Source organism: Buteo buteo, chromosome 25 (genome assembly GCF_964188355.1).
Source record: "Buteo buteo chromosome 25, bButBut1.hap1.1, whole genome shotgun sequence".
Lineage (NCBI taxonomy): Eukaryota > Metazoa > Chordata > Aves > Accipitriformes > Accipitridae > Buteo > Buteo buteo.
In genome coordinates, this window is record NC_134195.1 from 1,074,895 (window position 1) to 1,098,262 (window position 23,368).

At 42.5% G+C, this 23,368-nt stretch overlaps 1 protein-coding gene across 2 annotated transcripts in view; it reads left to right on the forward strand.

Moving 5' to 3' along the window:
* The window catches only part of COL4A2 (collagen type IV alpha 2 chain), a 141,608-nt gene that overhangs the window by 29,086 nt on the left and 89,154 nt on the right, over positions 1–23,368 (forward strand). For both annotated transcript variants that reach the window (XM_075057591.1, XM_075057592.1), the window contains exon 4: positions 13,213–13,293. In XM_075057591.1, the coding sequence (XP_074913692.1) occupies positions 13,213–13,293 (81 nt within the window). The remainder of the gene's footprint in view (positions 1–13,212; positions 13,294–23,368) is intronic.

Sequence of the window (23,368 nt, forward strand, 5' to 3'; positions counted from 1 at the left end):
AGGTAAAAGCCACAGGGTTTTTATGTTTGGAAGCTTAGAGAGGCCTGACCACTGCCCTAATAGGGGGTACCTGCCCAAGACACTGCCAGTCTCATTACTGGTCTCTAATCTGAAGATCTCTTCCAAGCAGAGGCGTGAGATATGATCTGTGGAGTTTCAGGGAGGCAAGCAAGGAGGCAGAGCTTGGAATGTTTTTTTTGGAGCAATATTGTGACCCTTTAACATGAACATTGCAGTCCCAGGTTACTTCCATGCCATTGCTGATAAAGTATTTCTAAGATCCATTCTTGGGCGTTGGGCATTCTGTCTCAAAATCAGCATTTTGCTATGAGGAGTTCCATAGAAAGCTGCTTATGGCAAAGCTGAATACATAGGTCCAGCCTGCTGGTTGCCTCTGCTGGATTTCTAATTCAGAGTACTCTTCCCCAGTTAGGTGGGGTGTACATCTTATACAGAAAACATGTTCTGAATAAAGCATCAGTTACCAGTTGCTAAGACCTTTGAGCTTAGTGAGCACTGTGAGGTCTGTTCTATCTCTTCAAAGAGTCAAGCCCATCTCATTTCTGATACGGTCAACTATATTTGTATTCCTTACTTTATTCTTGTGTTTTCTACTCCTTACTGCCAAGGCATGAACATTTCCAGATTCTTGTAGATCCGTCTGCAAAAAGACAAGCATGTAATGAAAAAGGATGTGAAAGAGAAGGCAAATGACATCACTTAAGTCAGTTTAAAGAAGCTTGATATTTGCTTGTTTATAATCTCATTATGTTAGTTGTTTGTACTGTGATAAGAGCATTTTTGGTGTGGAGACTGAGCCACAAGACTTACTGCAGCATTGCAGACAGTGTTTGTCTGTTGGTTAGGGAAATGGACTGGAAGGCAGGAAGGTTCTGGGTCCTAGACCATGCTGAACCAGTGACTCATCGTGCGACTCTGGGAAAGTGCATTTAACTCAGTTCTGCAGCATTGCAGAAATCAGCCCAGCTGCCAAACTGAACCAAAGCAGGTTGTAAGTCACAAGTCGGTGGCCCATATGGGAAAGATGAGCCCTTTTTTCTTATTCTGGTAAATGTAAATCCTACGTTATCTTCTCCTGAGCCAACATTTCACAGTGTGGCTGTGGTAATATTCTTGCATAGTCAATTGGATACTTTGAATAAAATTGAACCTTCCCCCCTGAAAAAAACCTTCCCACCCCTCCCATGAAATTTATGTAGAAGTGAGTACGAAGGATGAAAAAATAATCCAAAGAAAAAAATGGTTGTTATTTATTTTTTAGTATCCAGGAGAACTTAATTTGGCCATTCTAGGTTTCAGGTTTTGATATCAACAGATACAAATACACAAAATAAGCATTATATTGAACTATAGATTTTGTCTCCTGAGTAAGTAATTAAAACAGCTTTTTCGTAGAAGTGGGAATTGAAATACATCAGATAAGTTTTATGAACAGGAATTATAATACTTCTCCTGTTTGAATTTTTCAGGTGTTTCTTATGCACATTGGGACATCTTATTTGCAAAATAAAAAAAAAATTAAAAAGAGCTTTTGCAGGTCCCTTCTTTTCTCTTATGAGAAGATATATTAAGACATTTAGCTAATCAAAAGTATATGGATGAGAAAGGAGATTATCACTGATAGTTGACTATCAGTTTTTATATCCACAAGGAAGAGATTGACCTTTTGCCTGAAGACCTTTGTCTGTATTTTAGATTACCTGCCTTGACCCTGTTGCAAATAGCAAAACTTTCACAGAAGTCTGCATATAGTCCTGATGTGTCAGATCCTCTAATATACCTTCTTTATCTGGTATACCCCCTATAACAATCTGCTTTACCCAAGGCTTTTACCAGTGGCAACACTGATCAGCTCAGAGCAGAAGGGAGAAGGCTCAGGGAGGAGATTAAGTTTTGAAATCTAATATGGAAAGTTAAATGGGTCAGTAATAAAGCTAGTTCTCATGGGCTTTTTCTTGACTGCAATAGAAAGGAAATGGTGGGTGTTGCATCTGACCAAGCAGTTAGCAGTAAACACTTCCATCATCAAATGCAGCTCTTTTTCCAGTTTGCAAATCTCTTAGCCATTCTTCTTACTTTTAAGGAAATACCAGTTCAGCCCTGAGAAGCAGTTCTGAAAAATTGCATAGCAAATTTCCACATTTAATACTTCCAGTAGAGTCATTTGTCTAACAGCCAGCTCTGAAAACTGAGCCAGGGCTGTAAGTGTTATACTGGACTAGACTTACCCATCAGCATCTATGATAAAAGCAGTGTCAGTCAATCTGGGCCATCACCAATAACCCTGTGCAAATCCATTCCTTTCAAATCATGCTGTCAGTGACAGCTCCATACTTCCAGTTCTTGGTATATATTTCTAATTGCAATTTAGTAAATAATTCTGCAGGAAGAACTTAAACTCAGCTCTCTTTCTTTCTCTGCTATATTTGATTCTGCAGGCACAACAGAATTAAAAAACGCCGTTAAAAACTGTAACCAATATCATCCCTCTCAAGGGAAAAAAAAAGACCCCTGCCAGGATCTCTGAATGCATAAGAACCAGGTCAGCAGGTTACGGCTGTAAACAGCTATTCTTCAGAGGAAAACTAACTAACTAATTCAATTTATAAATGCATTTCATACACAATCAAGCATTTTTAATTAATTTTAGAAAACATGAAACTGGAATAAAGTCTCGGTGGTTATGCTTACATTTTGGAAACCCTGGCACCGTTGCACTGCACTGAACAAATATAGACGGTACAGCCATGCAAACAGCTGTACGGCTGGTTTCTATCAGTCCCTTCCCCACGAGCAGGGCTAATGCAATGGCATTGCTGCTGGTTCAAAAGCAAAAATCTTTCCTACATTGACAGGTTGGGTTGTTCTTAGTGTAATAGGTGCAGATGAGTTTTCAGAAATACTGGATGCATATCTGAAGTATAATTTAGCAACTTTTAAGGTTTACCAATCACTAAGAATAATATGTTCTTAAGTAAGTTTCCTGAGTCTGCCAATTTACGTAGGTGAGTAAACTAGACAGGTCAAATAACTGGCGTGGTTTATAAATAGACTAAAAAAAATCTCCATATATAGAATAGCATCCAGACTTTCTATTGTTTGAAGCAAATGATATCATTATTTGGATGTCTTTCCAGAACTGAAAATGACTAGACTTCGGAAACTAAAAGTAGTTAAATATAGAAATTGCTACTTTAATGAGTGGGTGCTGTGTTTCATTATTATGCTACTAGTATGTGAACAAATGCCTTTCTGTTCTTGGGGATGGGAAGGGGGATTTTATTCCAGTAATATAAGATATTGGACAAAAGCCAAATTCAGATTAAGGGCTGACAGTGTCTTTACCCTGATTCCTCTATGGAAAATATTTTTGATCCACTGTGCAGTGTAACTGCACATATGAGATGATAACACTGTCCACTAACTTGTGCCTTGCATAAGCCTTTACACTTGTGCAGATCAAATACAAAATGCACAGTGGTTTGCATAAAACAAAATAATAGAATAAAAATTAAAAGAGAAACAAACTGCGCCTTTCAGTGTAGCTTGTCATCAGACTCCCTAACAAGTGATTACATCTACTTTGCCAAGTCAGAGTGCTTTCTTCATCACTGATAACTAGAAAACACTTCTTCAGGCTCCTGCAATACTACTTTTTAAATCCACCTAAGTGGCTTCTGTGGAGATACACTTAATTTCTAGGGATGGGGTGTTGGGAATAAATGCTCGTGTTAAGATGTCCCAGCACTCTTACTCTAAAGACCATCATCCTTTTAGATGAGGAATACCATGTTGGATGCTAGATGAGAGTCTGTTGTCTCCTAAGAAGAGATAATAGACTAAAATAATATGCATCTCTAAAAGCATGCATTTACAAAGATGGAATCAAGTTTAACAAGATATCAAAACACATTTTGATTTACCAATCCAGATTTTCCCTCAGCTACTTCTCCATCTTCTACCTTTCTCTCAGATTTAGTTAAAAATTCCCATGTGAACAGAGTCAGCTGGTATGAAGTCACCTAAATTTAGGCATCTGCATATTCACAGGGTGTCTGAGTTCTTATTATAATCAGGGGAGCCAATGGGCTTACCTTAACTAATAGTAATAATGTATGCACCTTTGCTTACCTTTGTTAATACATTTCCAGCTTCAAACTTTTACTAGACTCCTATCTGTGGGGTTTTTTTCTGCAAGCAAACCTGATTCTTAAGTTGATGAAACTGAAAATGGAGTGCTCATGAGCAACACTTTATTGTCCTTCTGTGATCACTGTGGGCCATAGGTGTCAGTTGATGCCCATGTGACATTTGCCCCTTTGTAAGATGTAAGAGAGATTTTCAACCATGGCTGCACACTCTTCAAAGAGCTTAGTTTGCCTGCAGCATCACCTCTCTCTTCCTAGCGCATGTTCAAGCCTTAGCTGATGATTAAGACAAAATCTGTCATTCCTTTAGGCAACTAAGTCACCTGTCTCAAATAGAGAAGTGCCAGAGAACATTGTTCTTCCTTGTCTGGATGTAATTTTGTTGTAGGAAAAGCCCTCTGCATCTTAACCCTGTTCATTAGCTCCTGAGAGCTGGAGCACATTCATGCAGAGACCTGCGGCTGCTTTTTAGGATTCCCTTTCCTATGGCATTACAGATTCTTCAAAAATAAGCAGGAGTAGTAGTTCTTTCTACAGTGGTGACTATTTTTTTTGTTTGACATTTTAAAATGTTTTAACTGGATTTTCCCATCTTACATTCTAGTCCCTTTCTTAGGTGTCCTGGTTTTGGCTGGTTTCAGTGTCGGTTAAACCATGACATTAGGATAACATATAATCATCTCTGTGTGGGGTAAAAAAGGCAAAATGTAGCTGAAACCAACTTCATTACCTATAAAATATGAGATCCCCATTCACTGACTTCTTGACAGAAAACTGTGTCACAGCACACGCTGCTTGCTCGGAAGCGTACTGTTTGCAAACAACCTCAAGTTGGGTGAGTGGGCAAGACACCTGGACAGTTATTCAAATATCTGTACTGTATATTTAGGAAGCTTTTAAGATTTACTCTCTGACTAAGCCTCTTAAAAGACCTTACTTTTGGTTTTTTTAATGCCTACTATACCACAGCAGCTCCTTCTGGATTCCATCTGGTTTGCTGGGTAAATATGTGTTTGGATGAAAGCCACAAAATTAGAAATGCTTTTATGAAAATGTGAAGGGTAAGTTCACACTGTATCATGTCTGGCTTCTGCAGTTGTTACAAGGCAGTGTCTTGAGACTGCAACAAGAGAACTTTTTAATTTGAAGAGGGGATGGTAAATAGTACCTCAAATAAAGTGAACATGTGGAGCTGTGAAGTTTCACTTTGAAATGAAACTATGCAGCCTTCAAATCAAGGCTGTGTGCCAGAAAGTTCATATTATCAAGAGGCACAAGCCAGCCCATAAGAGGAAAGTCTTTTATAGTTTCACTTCTGAGAGGTACAGAATTCATGTTTCCCATTGCTGCCTTCAACATACTTGCTGAGACACACTTGAGAAGACACGTTTCTGTCTGCTGGGGTCTTCTCAGCATCAGAGACTTTGTATTCTCTTGCCCTTCCTTCCCTCACCCCAAACATCGAGCACAGGCATCCCAGTCCCTGGGAGCGGTGCTGGTTTTGGATACTCCTCCTCTGTTGACGTTCCCATGCCCATCGGGACTCAGGAGCTGCTTGCTTCCTTGGCAGCCTGCCTCCCAGTTTTCTCTATACACTCCATCGTTAAGAGGGAGGTGGCACGTGAAACTCTGCACCGATCGATAATTCATAATTGATTGCCACACGCATTGCTTTTCTCATTGCATTGGAAGACTGCATTAGGCAGTTGTTAGGAGACCAGCTTTCTTAGTATGGCTGGTGGTAGATCTCCTTGTATTCCTCCTGGAACCCGTTTCCTCCTCCAGGTTTTTTCTCATTGAAGGATGTGTAGATAAATGGCTCCCCTTGCTTTTGGTGGGAAGTGTAAACATTCATATGATATTGAGGTCACGCACTAAATTATTCCAGTTGCCATGCATCCAGTCTAGAAAAGGTTCTGGCTCCCATTCAAATATGAAAGAATTATTTCTTAGCGAAATAATTCTCAGAACAGTTGGAGGGAGGATCCACACCCACATCTTTTCCTTCCTCTCCAAATGTGCCAATTTATCTCTCCCTTTCCCTCGCCAATTAAGGTCTTCACCAGTGGCCTTACTGTCCGGTGCCCTGGTAGCTACTGGACTGCGAGCCGGCGGTTTCAGTGGCTGGGTCCTTCTTCGGCGTTGTAACTCCGGGGACGGGGCATTTTCCAGACCAAGCCCGACGGTCGGCAGTCCAGGCCTCCCCCGCTGACAGCGTTCCCCATACTTGTTTTGAGTGGTTGTTTATACATGTTTCTAGAGAAGCAATTTTGGCATCCAGGCAACAAATGCTTTCGACTGTTTAAGGACTAAAATGCTGGTTTTGAGGAAATACAACTGTGCAGTCGTGTTTGAAACCAATGAAGTTGCTCTCTGTCTGGTTCATCAACAGCAGGAGTACCCTGTCACACTCCTACTTCATTTTTTTTTCTCCTTTCTTTCGAAGGAAGCAGAAAAGTAATGTTTCTGAGTTGGGGCCTTATAAACCCAATTTGAAATTAATGTGGGTTTTGGCAGCTGAGGGTCAAACGTGGAGGCAGAGGTCCGCGCTGGAGGTGTGGGCTGCTCTGGTCTGGCGGTGAGAGGGAGGGCTGCCCCGCGGGCAGGGGCGTGCGGTACGTCAGCGAGCCCAGGTGTACGTAGTTCAGCTTTTCTGCAAGCTCCCAGACCTTCTCAAACATCTCTTGGTGAAACTTAGCCGGCTCGGAGGAGCCGCTGTGACTGATGGAGAGAACAGAGTGGGGCTTGTCAGGACGGAAGCCAATGCACAACTGCAACCTATAAAAGTTTATCAAAGAAAAGGTCGGTGTGCGGAGTCTTTTGATTCCAAGTTGCAATATTTTCTTTATAATTTCCGTAATTTTTTTGAGCTGTATGTAAGGAAATGGCTTATATTTCCTGGTCTTTCTGTACTCATAGAACTGTACTTTGAGGTCTGTCCTTTGGTTGCCTTTGTTCTTTGTCAGAATACCAACCCTTGAGGTGAAGGTACTTGAATGGGCACACAGAGATAACGATTACACAAATGTGGCCAAGATTAGTAATAAATAGATCATCAATGTGTGGAAAAGTTTAAAGAGAACTGCATATATGTTTCCGGGTTTTTTAAGAGTTTGGCTGAAGGAAACTGCATTTAAGTTGTCTTGCATTTGCTGAAGATGTATAAGTACAGAAGTAACTTTGTTTGGGGAGAAAAAAAATTATGAGAAAGCAAGAGGGGGCAAAAAAAGATTTTGTGTTGGGACACCCACGTTTTATGCTTACTATTTCACACATAGAAAAATGAGAAGGTATTTACACCAGGCAAATATACAAGCTTTACAAACATAGATGACACTTACTTACATGTTTTCTCCTGCTTGTGTTTAAGTAGTGTTCATGTTCTTTGAACCATCAATCTCATATTCATTCCAGCACAGTAACACAATGGTATTAGAAGGAGAGTTGGAAAAGCCCCTCTTTTCCCTTTCCGTTTCATTCCCTTTCTCCGTCCATTCCAGTCTAGTTCGCAGCCTACTGGTTAAAGCTTTCCCAGGGGTGGGTGCATGTTTGATTTTCTCCATCAGAGAACTGCAATTAGGTCTCCCATTTCATAGGAGACTGTGCTGACTGCTGTGCTATTGTGTGCAATGAATGGGGCAGAGTAAAGCTGCTCCACTCAGTCTTCCTCTACCCCATCATCTTCTCCAGCTCTATTTTAAAAATAAAGGAACTGTAACCACATTTTCCAGTAGGTCAGGCTGTGTGAGCTAGACATCCTCATGTGGGCCCCTGTGGAGGTATGTAAGCTGGTAAATAAAAGAGGGCAGAGAGTGAATGGCAGATATTCATCTGTTCTGGACCGCTCTGTCCTGGTCTCTGCAGGGTAAGTCCGCTCTGGAGATGCCTAGCTTTGAGCACCGTGGACCTGAGCGGATCTGCGGCACTTGCCCACAGAGCTGGGGGTCTGTCTCCAGCCCTTCATGTGTGGTAGTTTCTGCCTGGTTTTCAGAGCCCAGAGCGAGCTGGATGGAACCCATATGGCTGGGGCTGCACATACTTGTGTGCGTGACCAGAAGCAAACCTGCCCTCCTGCCAGCAGGAGGAGGGGATGGACGGGATGTTTTGGTGCCTCCAGGATGAAGTGGAAGCTTTGTAGAGGGGTCTTACTCTGCAAATCCAATTCTCCCCCTTTGGTCTGGAGATGTCAGACACAACTTATGATGTTTGCTGATTAAAGAACACACCTCTGAGAACACAATGATACTTTACTCGGCGAAGTAACACACCACTGTTATTAGTGGTATTAATTTACAACTACATCACTGCAAGAAACACTGAATTACAATTCTATTGCTTGTTGTTAGTATTAGTATTGATACAAAATCACCAGAAAGAAATCTTATAAATCGCACAAAAGGGCTATTGAGTTGCAATTCTATTGCCTTTCCTCCTGCAGCTGGTATTCAGGTGTAAGCCAATCCTTCCTGACAAGTTTATCCCTTCTTACTCCACCCTCCCACAGCAAGTCGTTCAGGGACATGCCTGGTGGAGAGACCTGTGGGCTCTCCCGAGGGGGCTCCCAGTGGGCTTGTGCCTGCAGGTCAGCATCACCACTGCTGCAGGGGTCCCGGCTCTTGCTCTTAGCATATCCTCACCATCTTTGTTCTTCACCGAATTGGATGCCCTATTCCTTTTTTTTTTTCTTTTCCACCCTTTTATCACCCTTGCACCTCCTTTTCTCTGCCTATACTCCTCCCAAATAAACAACCTGCTCCTAGTTACTTTTTCCTCATCAGTCCCAACTTTGTTACATGCAAAAGTTGGTGTTTCTGACACTATTACCTAGGCAATTTTGGCTCAATATGGTATTACCATTACAGGTGGCTAAATGAGACAGCCTTGCCTCCAAAGGCTGCCTTCTGACCTTGTGGTTCATGTTGGATACAATTCATTTATGTTACATGTTTTTGGACAGAGTCATCATACTTTAGCCTTGACTCCCCAGCCTAATTCTAATTAAGCAATACCTCAGCTTATGCACAGGGAGCCTGCATACCAGTGCAGTGGTATAACCCGTTTTGTGTTTGCACCATTTGTCTGCTCTTAAACAGTTTTCCTCACTCTCAGTGTTCCCATCAGAGGCCATAGCTACCTTTGAGGATGAGATTTGGACACTTAGCGTAGGATTCATCTCACCTGAAGCTGGACGTCTGTGCTGTAGACACATCTCAACCAATTACCCTAGGCTACCTTTCTAATCCCCTCACCCATCTAGGATGAGATTTAGCTCAGATGTCTGAAATAGATCTGATGAGATTCTCTGGATGGTCTATAATAGCAGCCAGATGTTGTGCCTATATTGCAGAAAACTTAGATTATATAAACCCCATTTCTAGACTCTGCCTAGACTCTGGACTTTTTAGAGATTAGTGGAATTTGGGATCATCCAAAACATGAGCAAGACCTGGAATTGAAGATTTTCTCAGCAGACAACTTCAGAATTGAGAGCTATGGCCAGTCTTCCAACTTGGTTGCACTAATCCTAGAATACCATTCTGCTGCAAACACACTTCTCGCCATTTAACTGCATATTGAGCAAATCAGGAGAATCATCTCCCTGTCCTTAGACTTCTACAGGAGATGGATGTCTGCCTGTAAGCTAGTCACCTCCACCCACCTTTACGGTTAAGAGAAAGCAGTAGGTGTTTTCTGGGAGAGACGCAGTTGATCAGTTTAGATGCTAGTATCGGGATGGAGTGAATTGTAACCTGGGACTGACTGTTCTCCCCACTGACCAAAAAGGTTGTCCAGCCACCTGTCTCAGATCAAAACAACTACAGTGGGTTGTCACCATTGGTGTTATGTTCCCAGAAATCTGTTTTTCTCAAGACGTAAATAGTTGTGGTGCTTTAAAACTGACTGATACATATCCATTTGATTTCCCTTCATCTCAGTTGTATGCCCATGTGTATAATTGGTTTTGACTAAGTTTTACAAGGATCCTTAACAGATTTATTTTTTAACATTAACAGACTGTTAAACCATGATGTTTTATACTGTAGCTTCCCAGTAATGTCAGATTAAATGACAGTGCAATGATCTACCTTCAAGAAATTATAAACATTCATAGATAATAAAGTAGAAAGTGCTACATGTGACTAAAACCTCTCAGAGTCATCCCACTAGCAGTCAAAAAGTGTAGAAGTAGCAATTAGGCAATAAGGAGAGCCCAAGTATAATCCAGAAGAGATATATTAATGCTGGTCTCAAATGTTTTCCTGTTATGTTCCCTACCTTTGGAGAATCTTCCAGATTTTTCTCTTCATTATCTGAAGAATCTATGTGCATAAAAGGACATAAAATGAGAAAATTAAAAAAAAAAAAAGCTTCCTAAAATTGTGGAAGAAAACAATTGTGTCCCCACATTAGCTGCTGGTATTGTTACAGCATGCAAATTAAAATGTTGGATGGTGGATAGTACACAAACAATAGACCTTGAACTTCTTCCAGTTGAAATAGGCATTAGCAGCCTCTTTTTTTTTTTTTTTAACAAGTGCACAAATATCTTGCCGTAGTTCTGATTCATACTCTATTTTCTCCTTAGCAACAGTTTACCAAATTTAGAGTCGCTCTGCTAATTAAGAAAGAAATAAACTTATTGTTCTCCTTGTTGTTTTCTCAGTAGGCGTAATTGAAAACTCACATGACTGTATCTGTCAGTCTGTTACTGTTAGGCAGGGATATACTGTTATTTACAGCTCCAGCCAAAACAGATCTCTAAAAGTTCAGAATTGATTCTTATTAATGGCAGCAGCATTACTTAACACACTGCTCCTTAATGAAGACCTGCATCCTGCAGGGGAATATGTTCACACAGGCCGTACATCTTCATGGTGTCCATAAAAATGAATAGAGCTATTCTTAATTTCTGAAAAGGAGTTGAGGGGAGAGCTCTGTGAAATGAAGGATACTGAGAAACTGATGCACATTTCATCTTCAAATAGGTTAATAAGAAAAAAACCCACAGAAATGGTGAGTTTGTGCCCATCCAATTATTTAACTAAAAAAAGGACCAACCTGAGCAAACTGCTGGAGTTTATAAAACTGTCTTGGCTTATTATTTCCGCTAAACAATAGCCTAAACATAAAGCAGAGTTCATAACATGACGTAGAACACTGTTAGGTCTGTGAAATAATTTCCTGAATCAAACACCTAACCTTTAAATAGCTCGGGGCATGGTTTCAGTTCTGTGGACCTCTTTTATCCACAAGTAGGCTTATCTGAAAAGCCTACTTGTTTTGTTAAATGTGAGAATTAAATATAAAGCTGAAACAAAAGTATGATAATATATAAAAATAGTTAAGATACGGACATGAACCCTTTTGTGACAAGCATAAGAACTTGTTTTGGGAGCTTTGTAGTACTGCACGTCATAAGCTTGAGAGCCTGTTGTACAAATATGACCAAAGGAGGATGTAGGCAATGCCCGGTACCTGCTCCATACCTTTTAGTCATTTGGCTCCCAGGGAGGAATCCAAAGCCCCGAGCTGTGTTTTCAGGTTCTCGGTCGTGTAACAGCAGAATTGGATACCTGAGAAATGTGACCCAACAACCCCAGGCGTTGAGCAGGGGATTGCTTAGAGCTGCATGAAGAATGCTAAGCGTGGCCGCGTTGGTCCCTCTCCATGTTTTAGCTCCTTGAGTCAGGAGCGGCAGCGTCACTGCCTGCTGAAGCAACAGCATCGAGTTCAGAGCACGCGTCTTGTTCTGGGGGCTTGTTCGTACCCGACACCTTCCTTCAAGAGATGACGTGCTCGAGCTGTGAGAGGGGCAGGAAGGGTAAAGGCACCATTTGTCCCGGCTGCAGTGCCATGAAGGATTCAGGGTTCTTCCAGCCAGGAGGGGATCAAGCGACACGGAGCCTGACTCCGTACCCTACAGCTGGGGTGCCTTGAGGTTTTATCTGAGGAGCGGTGCGCGTGAAAACTGGCAGCCGCCCTGAATGAGGGGCTGTGGCTCCAGGACGTCCTTCCCGTAGCCACCAGAGTTCATCCTCTCTTTTTCTTCTGGCTCTATTAATTATTTGCTGTGGGGGCAAAACAGGTTCCGAAATAGCGACGAGAAATTCCTTCCTCCTTTCCCAGATTACTTACTAGGCTGCTGGGGCACTTTCGGGGGTTCAAAACCCTGGGCTTAGGTGGGCCGCAGGCTTGTCTTCACAGTATTCCTAATTATTAAGTTACAGTTATAAAAATCCCACCACAGCATGCGCAGCATCTCTGCTGTTCAGGTTTCTGAACAAGAGTGACCGTGGCTGCTGCATTTCGTGCAGGCAGTGTGTGCTAGGTGTAATCGGAGCTGGCCTGCCTGTTGAAGTCCATCCAAGGATTTGCATGGAGTGGTGCGTATTTTGTGACCCATATCTTTGCGGCCCAGGCCAAAGTGGTTCTGGACAGGCAGGAGAGATGTAACTGCAGCCATCTACTTAATCTAGGTCTGACTTCCAGGTCACAGTGGTTGGTTGCTAGCAAGTTTTAGGTGCCTCCAGAATAAGTGGCCATTGAAGAGGAGAGGGCAGGAGTTTGGCTCATGATTTTGAACATGATACCTACGTCTTCCTTTATGCCTATCCATAAATATTTTAAAATATAGCAACGATTTAGAGCACGTGTAGAAGGATGTGCTGCATTGTGACCTAGGACTTAGTCCATATCCTTGAAGAATCCAAGCAGCTGTGCTTCTGTGATATGATATCTGTTGCATGTGTCAAAAAGATGTGCGAGATACTGCTCAGCGTGGAGCTGCAATGTTTTGAAAATGTGGAGGGAAATTAATAGAGTAACATTATATTTCTTGATGCTGATCTCCAAGAACCTGAAAGCCACTCATGGCTGCTTCTAAGCGTAGATTAAAGAGGTTTCAACTGGAAGTCATAGATCTGATCCTGGTCTTTGCTTGGGCAAGTTCTCAGTGGGTCTGCTAATCAAAAGTTATTGTGCTGTGCCAGGTATTGTAGCTGATACCTCTTAACCTTCGTTTTATGTGTGTTCTGATCTGCAGGGTGGAAAGACTTACACAGGACCATGTGGAGGCAGAGACTGCAGTGGAGGATGTCAGTGTTTCCCTGAAAAAGGAAGCCGTGTAAGTAACATTTTTTCCTGTAAAACATTCTTGATGGTACTAGTTCAACACCATTTGCTATAGGTGGACTTGCATCAGACTGCTAAGAGTATTCAAACAATTCCTCTTTTTCAAGAAAAAGTTATTGTTTCATTTTACTTTCTCGAGAGCTTGTAGATTTGAAGAAATTATGTTATAAAATATAGCAGGTTCTTCTCTCAAAGATCAGGGCCATGATGAGCTGGTCGGATCAGAATTTTAGGGACTCTGTGCTAGAACATCATGGGTTTGTGTGACAGTGCTGAATGAATATGGACGAAATCACTCAGTAATGTTCTTGAAGTCTTTCTAAAGAATGGTAAATGAAAAGATACCGCATACATGTGATTTCCATTAAAGCAAAAGGGAACCAGGCCTGCAAAACCTGAAATCCCTGCTGGGAGGGAACTGCTTGGGACTGCTGGCGTTAGGTTGTTGCTGATAGTCTGTTCTTTCTTTTGGGGAATAGTGAGGAATGAGGCAGAGGAAGGGAGATGGGGTGGAGGGGATTAGCCACCTGCCACAAAGAGCTCTGAGAAATAGGGCAGTTCCTATCCTGTATGGCTTGGAGCCCTGGCTGGCAGGCTCCGTCTGTACAGCTTGGTCTTCTGCAGCTGAGACGGTGACTCAGCCTTTTCCATCCACCCATCTCTAAGAATAGGTCAGGCAAGAGATGTGGCAGCAGGTCATATGCTCGCTCTGCTATCACAAACCTCATTAGGATTTTTTAGTTCTCTGCCTTCCCTCCACACAGCAGGCCATCAGTTGCCGTTCCCATTGCATTCCTCAAGCTTGACTCCACGTCTGAGCGGAGGAAGAGGTGGTAGGAAAGTCACAGTGTAGGTGGGAGGCAAGGAACACTCTTGTTTACCGCAGAAGTCACGATGTCTCGGTAGAAGTCAGATGATCCTGGGGTTGCCGTGCCATGAGGACCATAATGGTTATCCTCCCATCCCCGACCATGATCTGCTCACGGTCTGCTTTCCATTACAATAACTTAATGGCAGACTGATGAAGCTGAGGACAAACAAGTCCTCCCCTGAGACACAGCTCACGGCTTCTGCTGGGGCTCCCTCCAGCTGTTACTGCCTTACCCTCGTCATCCAGCACATGAAATTTGGCAAGTGCCTCCTGCCACTTCCCTCCAAGGGCACTGAAAGTCCAGAACTGATGCTGTATGAAATGGCTTTAAGTATGACATTACTATGTCTTTTTCGAGTGTCTTTTTTTGTTTGTTTGTTCTAAAAGCAAAGCATACTTGTACTTGTTCTCCACCAGAGTTTGTGAAAATATCAGTTGCAAAACTACCAACTTTTGTGACTGAAATATTTTTCACGTTCCTTATTGACTGAATAACCTTTAATTTCAAGTTGCCAAGTCTGCAAGACAAAAGAGGTAGCTAAACAAAAGTAACTGCATAGGTTAGAAAAGCTGAAAATGTTAAATTACCAGAGTAGAGAACCAGTCAGGTGCCACTGATGAGAAGCTCCCTGTGAGTTGCTTAGTATCTAGATTGGGAGATAAGGGCAGATTTCATGTACTTGCTCGCCACTCTCACTTTTTGATTTATCTCAGGGAAGTAAGTAACCCCAGTAACTAATCACACTGGCCTCCCTTTAAATAGACACTAAAAAAGAGAAAAGGAGGATGTTACAAAACATAAATTGTATTTTGCTACTTGTGGTTAATTTTGCAAGATGTGAGGGAGTATTGGGGAAAGTGATTTAAAGAATTTTATAACACTTAAAAAATTGTATTTTAACTCTCTGAAATGATACACTTCATTCTGAGTCAGCATACACTGCGTGTATTTTGTGTCTGCTGGTCTCTTCAGATGTCACAACCTCTGTTAAACATCTGGTTTAAGGAACAAGATTGGCCTTTAGAGACTAGTCAAATTTGGCATAGCTTCTGGTCTCATGCTAATCCTCAATGGGAATATTTATTTTCACAAAACCTCTGTATAATCTGGCACGACACGCATTTTCTGTTTGAGGTGACTCATTACATGCACAATAGACGTACTGCGTGTTCGCACTTGTAAGAGTGCCTGAAGCAGTCTGTCAGAGCCTGCTTCTGCAATGACTCTCCACCTCGGGTGCAACAGAGCTGTCACTTGCAGGGCATCTGGAACTCCGGTGGGAGCAGCGCTGCGAGGGTCCGCAGCCAGCTCTCAGCCCCACCACCCCTGGAAATTCACCTTCTGTTCGTGACAGGTCTCTCAAAACCAGGCAAACAAAAGAAAGCACTTTCTTTGGATTGCTGCTACTGAATGCATATCAGAAGCTGTTGAATGAAGTGCATTTGTTGGAGTGGTAAATACAATTGCAAGGTCTAAAGAAATGCCTACTTTTTATTTGTACGTGCTTCTACTTCATTTTCTGCTTCAGTTACAGTCTTACGGTACAGCATTTAAATAAAGATGCTTCTCTTTATTTGTTGTCTTAATCCCATGGCTTTTGTTCATAAAAAAGTGGTTTTTACAAAATGTGCCTGCTGATATCTTCTGGGGGCTCTGTGCTAGCGGCAGAGAGGCACTGTCTGCAGGTGTGAGGATTCAGCCAGGCTTTGGCGATTTGTGCCAGGTCTCCAGTGCGTGGCAGCTGGAAGCCCAGTGCTTCTGTCTACACTGCTTTTGGTTCAGGACTGATAAGGTTAGGCACAAAGGCACAGGAAACTTGAATCGCGTTCCGTACGGGCAGTTTCTAGAGACAAAAGGCCACCTACCACAAATTAGTGCGTGCACCTAGCAGGCTTACCAGAAAGAGGTACGTGTTTTTAGTTTTTCCTCCACTCTTTTTTTGACTGGGCTTGGTCCTGCAGCTTTCCCTGGCCTCAGACACAGCTTGGCAAAATCCAGTGGGGAGAGGAAAATGAAAGAGCAGAAGCGTCATCTGCCCGCTGTGGCTGACCTGCAACCTCCTGCCTCTCATCGGAGCTGCTCCCCGGGGCTGGGACGACACCTGCGACAGGCACTTTCTGTCTGGTTCCCAGGAGGAAAACGGGTCGAATTCAGACATGCAGAGAATCATAGGACATTGCTGATAACCACGTTTGCAGTTCACAGCAAATGCTGAGCTGTTGCTTGGAGAAGTTTCTCTTTCTTGGGCCGCACACAATCTCCTCGGCGTTCCCACCTCCTGTCTCGCTTTTGAGTTCACAACTTTGGAGGAAAAAGAGTAAAGGGAACTCCTTCCATAAGCTGGGTTTTTTCTAGTCTCTAATGACACTCTGGTCTTTGTTCTTTTTCACTGCAGCCTAGTCATTTTACTTCAACCTAGGCGCATATTTACTCTTAGCTGGATATGAATATCCAGTTTATCTAATTGTACCTTGCAACTAGGGAAGTGGTTGGAGCTGGGGCTGCAGGAACTGAGCTTGGGGACCAGCCTTACCCTCATCTCCCCTTCTCACAGCTGGCAAAAAGCTCAGCCAAGTTCCAGCGAGAATGGAAGCTCCTGCAGGAGTGTCCAAATCCACACAAAAAGAAACCATGGTATAAGCCTCAGTGGAGGGCACAGGGTGAAAAGGAAAGAAAACAGACTCATCTTCTCCCAAAGATGAGACAGACTCATCTTCTCATTTTCTCCCAAGTCAATTTATCCTAAGTTGTTCTCCTAAGACAACAGACTCATCCTCTCCCTAAGCTACATGTGGAGAAAATACTGTAAGGAGTACCCAGGTGCCTGGGTAAGAGGGAAAGGAGAAAAGGGAAGCGCTGATACGGTACTGAAATACTGTTTTGAATGAAACAGAAACCCTGGACTAAGGGGAAAAAACAAACGAAAATCTTCTGGTTTCTTTTTCCTCTAGATTTTTATTGCAATTCCTAAAATTTTGAGATTTATAGTTCTTTGCAAACCGTATATTGGGCAGAATACAATATATGCACCTTTAAAATTTGTTAAACATTAATGCACTTATGTAGGAAGCGATAACTCCTTTCAGTACAATGGCCAACTGTTTGACCTATTGAAGTTCATAATCAACCTCACTTCATAATCAACCTAGAAGGCTTTGTAGAAAGTGGAATTGAGTAGAAACCTTTTTGATCTTTCTATAGAGTGAGAAAATGCACTCTATTGAAATCTTGCTTTGTACTTTCTGACTGACTCAAGCATCTAACAGTGCTCGAGCCATTTAGCCATTGTTTTTGCAAGGGCCTGGGATAATGGAAACTGTGAAATGGAAAGACAGCTTTGTGTCCCCCCCATAAAGGCCACTTTTGGGAAATGCCTGAACATTCCTTTTTAACCAAGACTGGCATGAGGGTTCACTGTAACTCATTTACAGATATTTGCTATATTGCTTTTGCTAATGCAGTCGCCAAGGGTAAGCTATTACCAGTTCACCTGTAGTCACTTCCGTCTGCTTTTAGGTGCTATACCATTGTGAAATCTAGTGTCTGATCTTCACTTACAAGCATTTTCCTTACAAGTTTAAGTCTTAACACATGGACTAGATCTAGAAGATTTTTTTTCTTCATAATTAAAAAAAACCCAACAAAATACAACACTTAAATATTCTCAAGAAAATTCCATTCTTATATCTTAGGAAATGTTTAAATCCAATAAAATAATTTTATCAAATGTTAGTGTAATTCTTGAACATCACAATTAACTGGCTTCTAAGCTGGTATAATGGCAGTAGCTCCTTTGTAACTCTTTGTTAGTGTAAGCTGATATATCTGATGAAATCTGATATTTTCCTGTTTATACAAAATAAGAACATAAGAAGCATCTTCTTGAATTAGACCAGTAATTCATCTAGCCCACTACTCTGTCCCCAACAGTGGCAGAAGGAGATGCTGTTTATGGAGAGCACAGGGGTCTGGCAACTTTCTGCAGTCCGTTTCCCTTGTACCCAAGATCACCCTATTTATATGTTCCTTCAGTGTCTGTGTTTGTCCCTTTTTGAAGCTGCTGAACTGCATCTTCACAGCCTCCAGTAGCACCAAGGAGTTCACTACTGAAATGATATAAAATCACTGTTCAACCTGTTCTAAGCCAATCTCCCTCTGGTTTCATCAAGTACACCCTATTTCTAGTACTGTAAGATTAGGGAAGGAGCAGTTCTTATTCACTGCTTTCCTAATTTTGTAAATCTCAGTCATATTCCCTCTCAGCTCTCTCACGTCCAAAAGGAAGAGTTGTAGCCTTTTTAGGTTCTCTTTTGAAGGCAACACTCCAACTCTTAGTCCCTTTATTCTTCCCTCTCTTCTGTTAGAGACCAGAACTGTACACAGCACACAGGATTGTGGGTGCACCAAGGTCTTACTTAGCAGCAAATTGACACCCTCTGTTTTCTTCTCAATATCATTCCTGATGCCACTCAACACGGAAGCCTGTCTGCGCACTCAGTTTGGTGGATTCATCCTGGATCTCCCAGCATGGGAGATCACCAGATCCTCTCGTCCCCCATCGCCAGCATGGCATTGCACACCCTGAGAGAGGTTAGGATCATCTACAGACTTGGATGTTTCGCGGTTCAGCCCCTTCTCTAGCTCACCGTTGAAGTCTTCACTAAAACCAGTTCCAGCCCCTGTGTCTGAGAGGACCCACTGCTGTTGCATCTCCGTTTTAAAATGTGACCATCAAGCACTGTTCTTTTCCTCCTATCCTTTAACAGCCCTCAGGAAGAGAGCACCTCTCTCCCAACCCCAAGGGAATTTATTTTAAAAAGCTTTGGTGAAGTACTTTGTCAAAGCCATTTTGAAAATCCAAATACATTATGGTCACTAAGGCCTGCTTTACCATGCTTATCCTTGTGTTCATTTATTGTATTCTTTAAGGTAGAATACTGCCTGCCCAAGCAGGAAAGTCAGACGAACTGGCCCGCGGTTCCCAGGGTCTCCTCTTGGGCCTCTTTTCCACATGGGAGCTTGGTTGGCACCAGCCCCCCGGTGCCGTGGCACCTTGTAATGATGAGTTATACACCTTGGCCAGCAGTGCTGCAGTTTCCTATTTGAGTTCCTTCAGAAGTCACAGGTGAATGTCAGCCACTCCTGGTCACTTAGTAACGCCTGCCTTATCTATTTTATCTACTTCCTTTATATTTACCTGAAATTAACCTGGCTTAAAGAATAGCTTGGATTTGGGACCTTCTCAAACACTTTCAGCAGTAAAGACCTATGCAAAGAGTCACAAAGTTTCTCTGCTATGGCTTTATCGTCCCGGAATGCCCCTTATAAGCCTTTGGCATCACGTGGCACTGCTATTTCCCTTGATGGCTCCTTGCTTTTCTTTAAACAACTTTTTACTATCGGCTTGATGATCTTCTGCAAAATATTCACATTCTTTTTTAGCCATCCTAGTTGCCATTTACTCTTGATCTGGTTTTTATGGGCTTTTCTGTTCATTTCAGCAATTTTTTAAATGCTAACCTTTTTCCCTACAATAGCCTCCTTAGCTTTTTTTATGAGCTGTGCAGGGTTTTTATTGAACTGTTTTGCTTTCTTTTTGTTATGTGACACATAGTTTACCAGGACTTTTAATACAGTGTTTTTGAAAAGCCTCCAGGTTGCTTTAGGCTTCTTGCCTTTTTGACTGCTTTTTCAGGTTTTTACTATTTTTGTGATTTTTATGGATTTCCCCTTCTTGAAATTGGATATCTGTGTGATGTATTTGTTTGGCTTACTCCATCCCACTACAGCATTAAGTTCAGTTATATTGTGAAGCTCTTACACAGCAGTTCTCCCACTGGTATCTCTTTAAGCAGGTCCTGTGCAGCACTCGAGACTAAACCCAGAGCAGCACCCATTCTTATGGGTCCCAGGGCTCACCGCGCTAAGAAGCGGTCAGTTGCTGTGTCCAAAAATTTTATCTCCTTGCCTCAGCTGGAGGAGGCGTTGTGCCTGACAGTACATTGGTAGTTGGATTTTGCCAATATCGCTACCTGACCTGGGTTTGCAGCTTCTCTAATTTCACTGAGTATTTCATGATCAGTCTTTAACAGGGGAGTCCTAAATAAAAGCTAAGTCCTACCTTTCTGTTATTTCCACCGACAAGGATTCCCTAATGCTCCCCTCTGCCCTCAGTAGGTTTTTTTTCTGTTACACTTTGTTTTAGCCTTCACATGCTGTGCCACTGCCCTGGCTGTATCTCATTTTCTATCACTCCTGTAAAGTAGACAGCCTAGCAACTCTGTATGCCACTGATTAGCCTCCTTTCACCAGCACGAGATGCCTGTTACATCACAGTTGTCATTTGTTGCCAAGTAGTATAATTCCATAATCCTATTTTTTAGATCTCTAGCATTGCTGTAGAAGTACCTACAAATTTTGCCCTTTCTCTGTTGCTAGCGCCAGTCAAGTGGCATTGTAAATGGTGTTATTTACCTTCCCTATTTATTGCCTTTATGCTATTCATTTCCTCCCTTGCCTTTTCAGGAATGTATTGAACATTAGCCGTGTCCCTCCCAAGTTCATTCAGCCTGAACCAAGTGCTCCACCATGGCTGTCAGTCTTCCCCCTGTTTCTAGTTTAACTATTTCTCTGTGAACTTTTTAATTTCCAGTAGTAGCCGCCTTGTTCCATTTTGACTGAAGTCCAGCCCATTCCTCCCATGCAGATTTCTCTCGCTCCAAGGAGTTTGCAAGAAGTTCCGTCTCCCACACGGCAGCCTTGAGTTAACCCCCTAGGACATCCCTACTCTGCTCTCCCTCACCAGTGGTATAAGGTAGATCGTGGCCACCCGTTCCTCCCTTCTACCGGACTAAATACCTGTCTGGACATCTCGTGGGCTCTGCTCCCTTTGCACTCAGCGGGCCTTTCAGTCCTCTCAGCTGTTTCAAATCCAGCTGTCTGTGTCAAATAATCAAACCTCCCATTACCATCCCCCGTTTTGTCCTCTCCTGGAAGATTCACTCTGCTCCAGGAGCATCTTCACGCCAAGCGGACATTATAATCAGCTGGAGATTAGAGTTTATCAGAGATTTGGTCCCTCTTTCCGAGCTGATTATCCACCTTCCCTCAGACTGACATCCTCTAAATACTTGTTCAGTCAACATCAGTTTTTTTTTTTGATGGTGGCCATGTGAGGGCGGCCACGGGAGGGATGGGACTGCTCCACCACATCCCGGCAGGCCTTGCCTGTGGACCTGTTTCTCCCCAGCCCAGCCACTCCTGCCTCTAGAGAACAAATCCAGGACTTCTGCTAGGACCAGGGGCTGCACGTACAAAACCTGCCTCCTGCGTCAGCAGTAACACACCTCGCAGTCTCTGCAGCAGACCGAGTGGTCTCTGCTCCGTTGCTCAGCTCCTGCGTACATCCTGAGCTCACAGTTTGTTAGCTCTTGAAAGTTATGTTCGTATAACTTCTTCTTTGAGAGGTGAGCGGGACTGCTTTTCCCTTTCCCTGCTCTACCCACATTAAGCTAAGTAGCAGTAAGGAAGATCTGGCCTCACTGAGGTGTACGCAGGAGTCAGGAGGAGAAGGCCGGCCAACCTCAGCCTCTGTATACAGGCTGATGCAAGCTCATCTCTTGTGCAAGTTCCTCCACTGTAAGGGTCAAGGAACCACCTTGCCAGGTCGTACACCCGTCAGGCATCCCCAGGAAGCCACCCAGCAAACACCCGAACATGAACCCACCACGAGAAGAAACCCCACTGATCACGCAAGCCAAAAATTCACAAAGCTTCCATGCCTTGCCAAATAGGACACGTTGTTTAATTCCATAAGTAACCTTTAAAATCTTTCTCTTTTTGTTCGTACCTTCCCGAGACAGAAATCCTTTGAAAAATGTCCTATTTGCTCTCCAGTGTTTGCCATCTACAAAGGCTTGGGAGTGAACTTGGTCATGTATCTTCTGAAATGTTGTCAGAGTCTGCACTGGAATGGATATGAAGTACCAAAAAAAGATGCTTCACAATTTCACATTGCTTCCTAGGCCAAGGGTAAGTCTCTGGAAGCTTCCATGGAGAGGAGCTGCCCTCAGAGGGGAGGTATTTGTGATGGCGGCAGATTCAAAAGCAGAACACCTGTAGTACCAATAAGCACGATGCATGGGCAGGAAGGCACCCTTCATTATTTCAATACAGTAATCAAGTCTGGTATGGTACATTGAGATTCAATTTTCGTTTTTTCTCTAGTCAGGGTAGTAGTGGAGAGCAGCTGACTGGTGACTGCAAAAGACAGGAAAAGAACGAGTGTTACCATAAAAAAGTGTTTAACTGTGAAGCTAAATTCTGCTTTCAGATACAAGAGTACAGTTCCCTTTTACACACACATTTGAGGGTAGTTTCAAATGCTTGCTTTTGTTTATGTTTATACTTTCAAAACACTGCCTTACAAGGTCTTGCCAGCATACATAAATCCCCAGAGTCTTGATGTTGTTCCATAGGCATCTAAATCTTGGGCTTAAGGCTTAATTGCATGAACTGTGAGCAGTAAATAGGCCCATAATCTTTAGAGTTAGCTACCGAAGGCAGGCAGGGTACCGGTTTGCTTGACAGAACTTGAACTTGAGTCAGTCTGAAACTTAATGCCTAGTTCACGACCTAATGTTTTATTTAGTGAAAATTGCTTAACCTGGGCTACGTTGACCATCAATCAACCATGTAGCTAGATACTCATGTTGGTTGCTAATTGCTGTTCTGTAGTACATTTGTCCCGACATTTTTTTGAGTGAAATATGCATGTTTCCTTTTTTTTTTTAGCTCTGTTTATACATGTTTAATCAACATCAGAGATCTTTTTGAACTGGTGGATGGAGGTTAGATAATTTTCCCATGAGCAAGAAGCAGTGAATCCTCCTTCTATATATGCAATCTACGCAAAAACTGAGATTTGGGAAGAGTCAGTGAAAGGTTTTCCTCAGAATCTGTTTCAAATACAAAATATGTAAGAAAAAGCAGGTGTTTTGTTTCAATACATGCAGGAATGCAATTAAATTTTCATGCCAAAATCACATTTTCATTTGTAAATGTTCACAATATTGTAAAGAATGTTTAAAAGATAAAATAAACTCAAATAGAGTCTTTCTCTCAAATCAAACAAATTATGCACATTGACTACAAATTTTTTTTTCCCTCCTTTTTGTTTTTTTGCTCTTTTGCAGA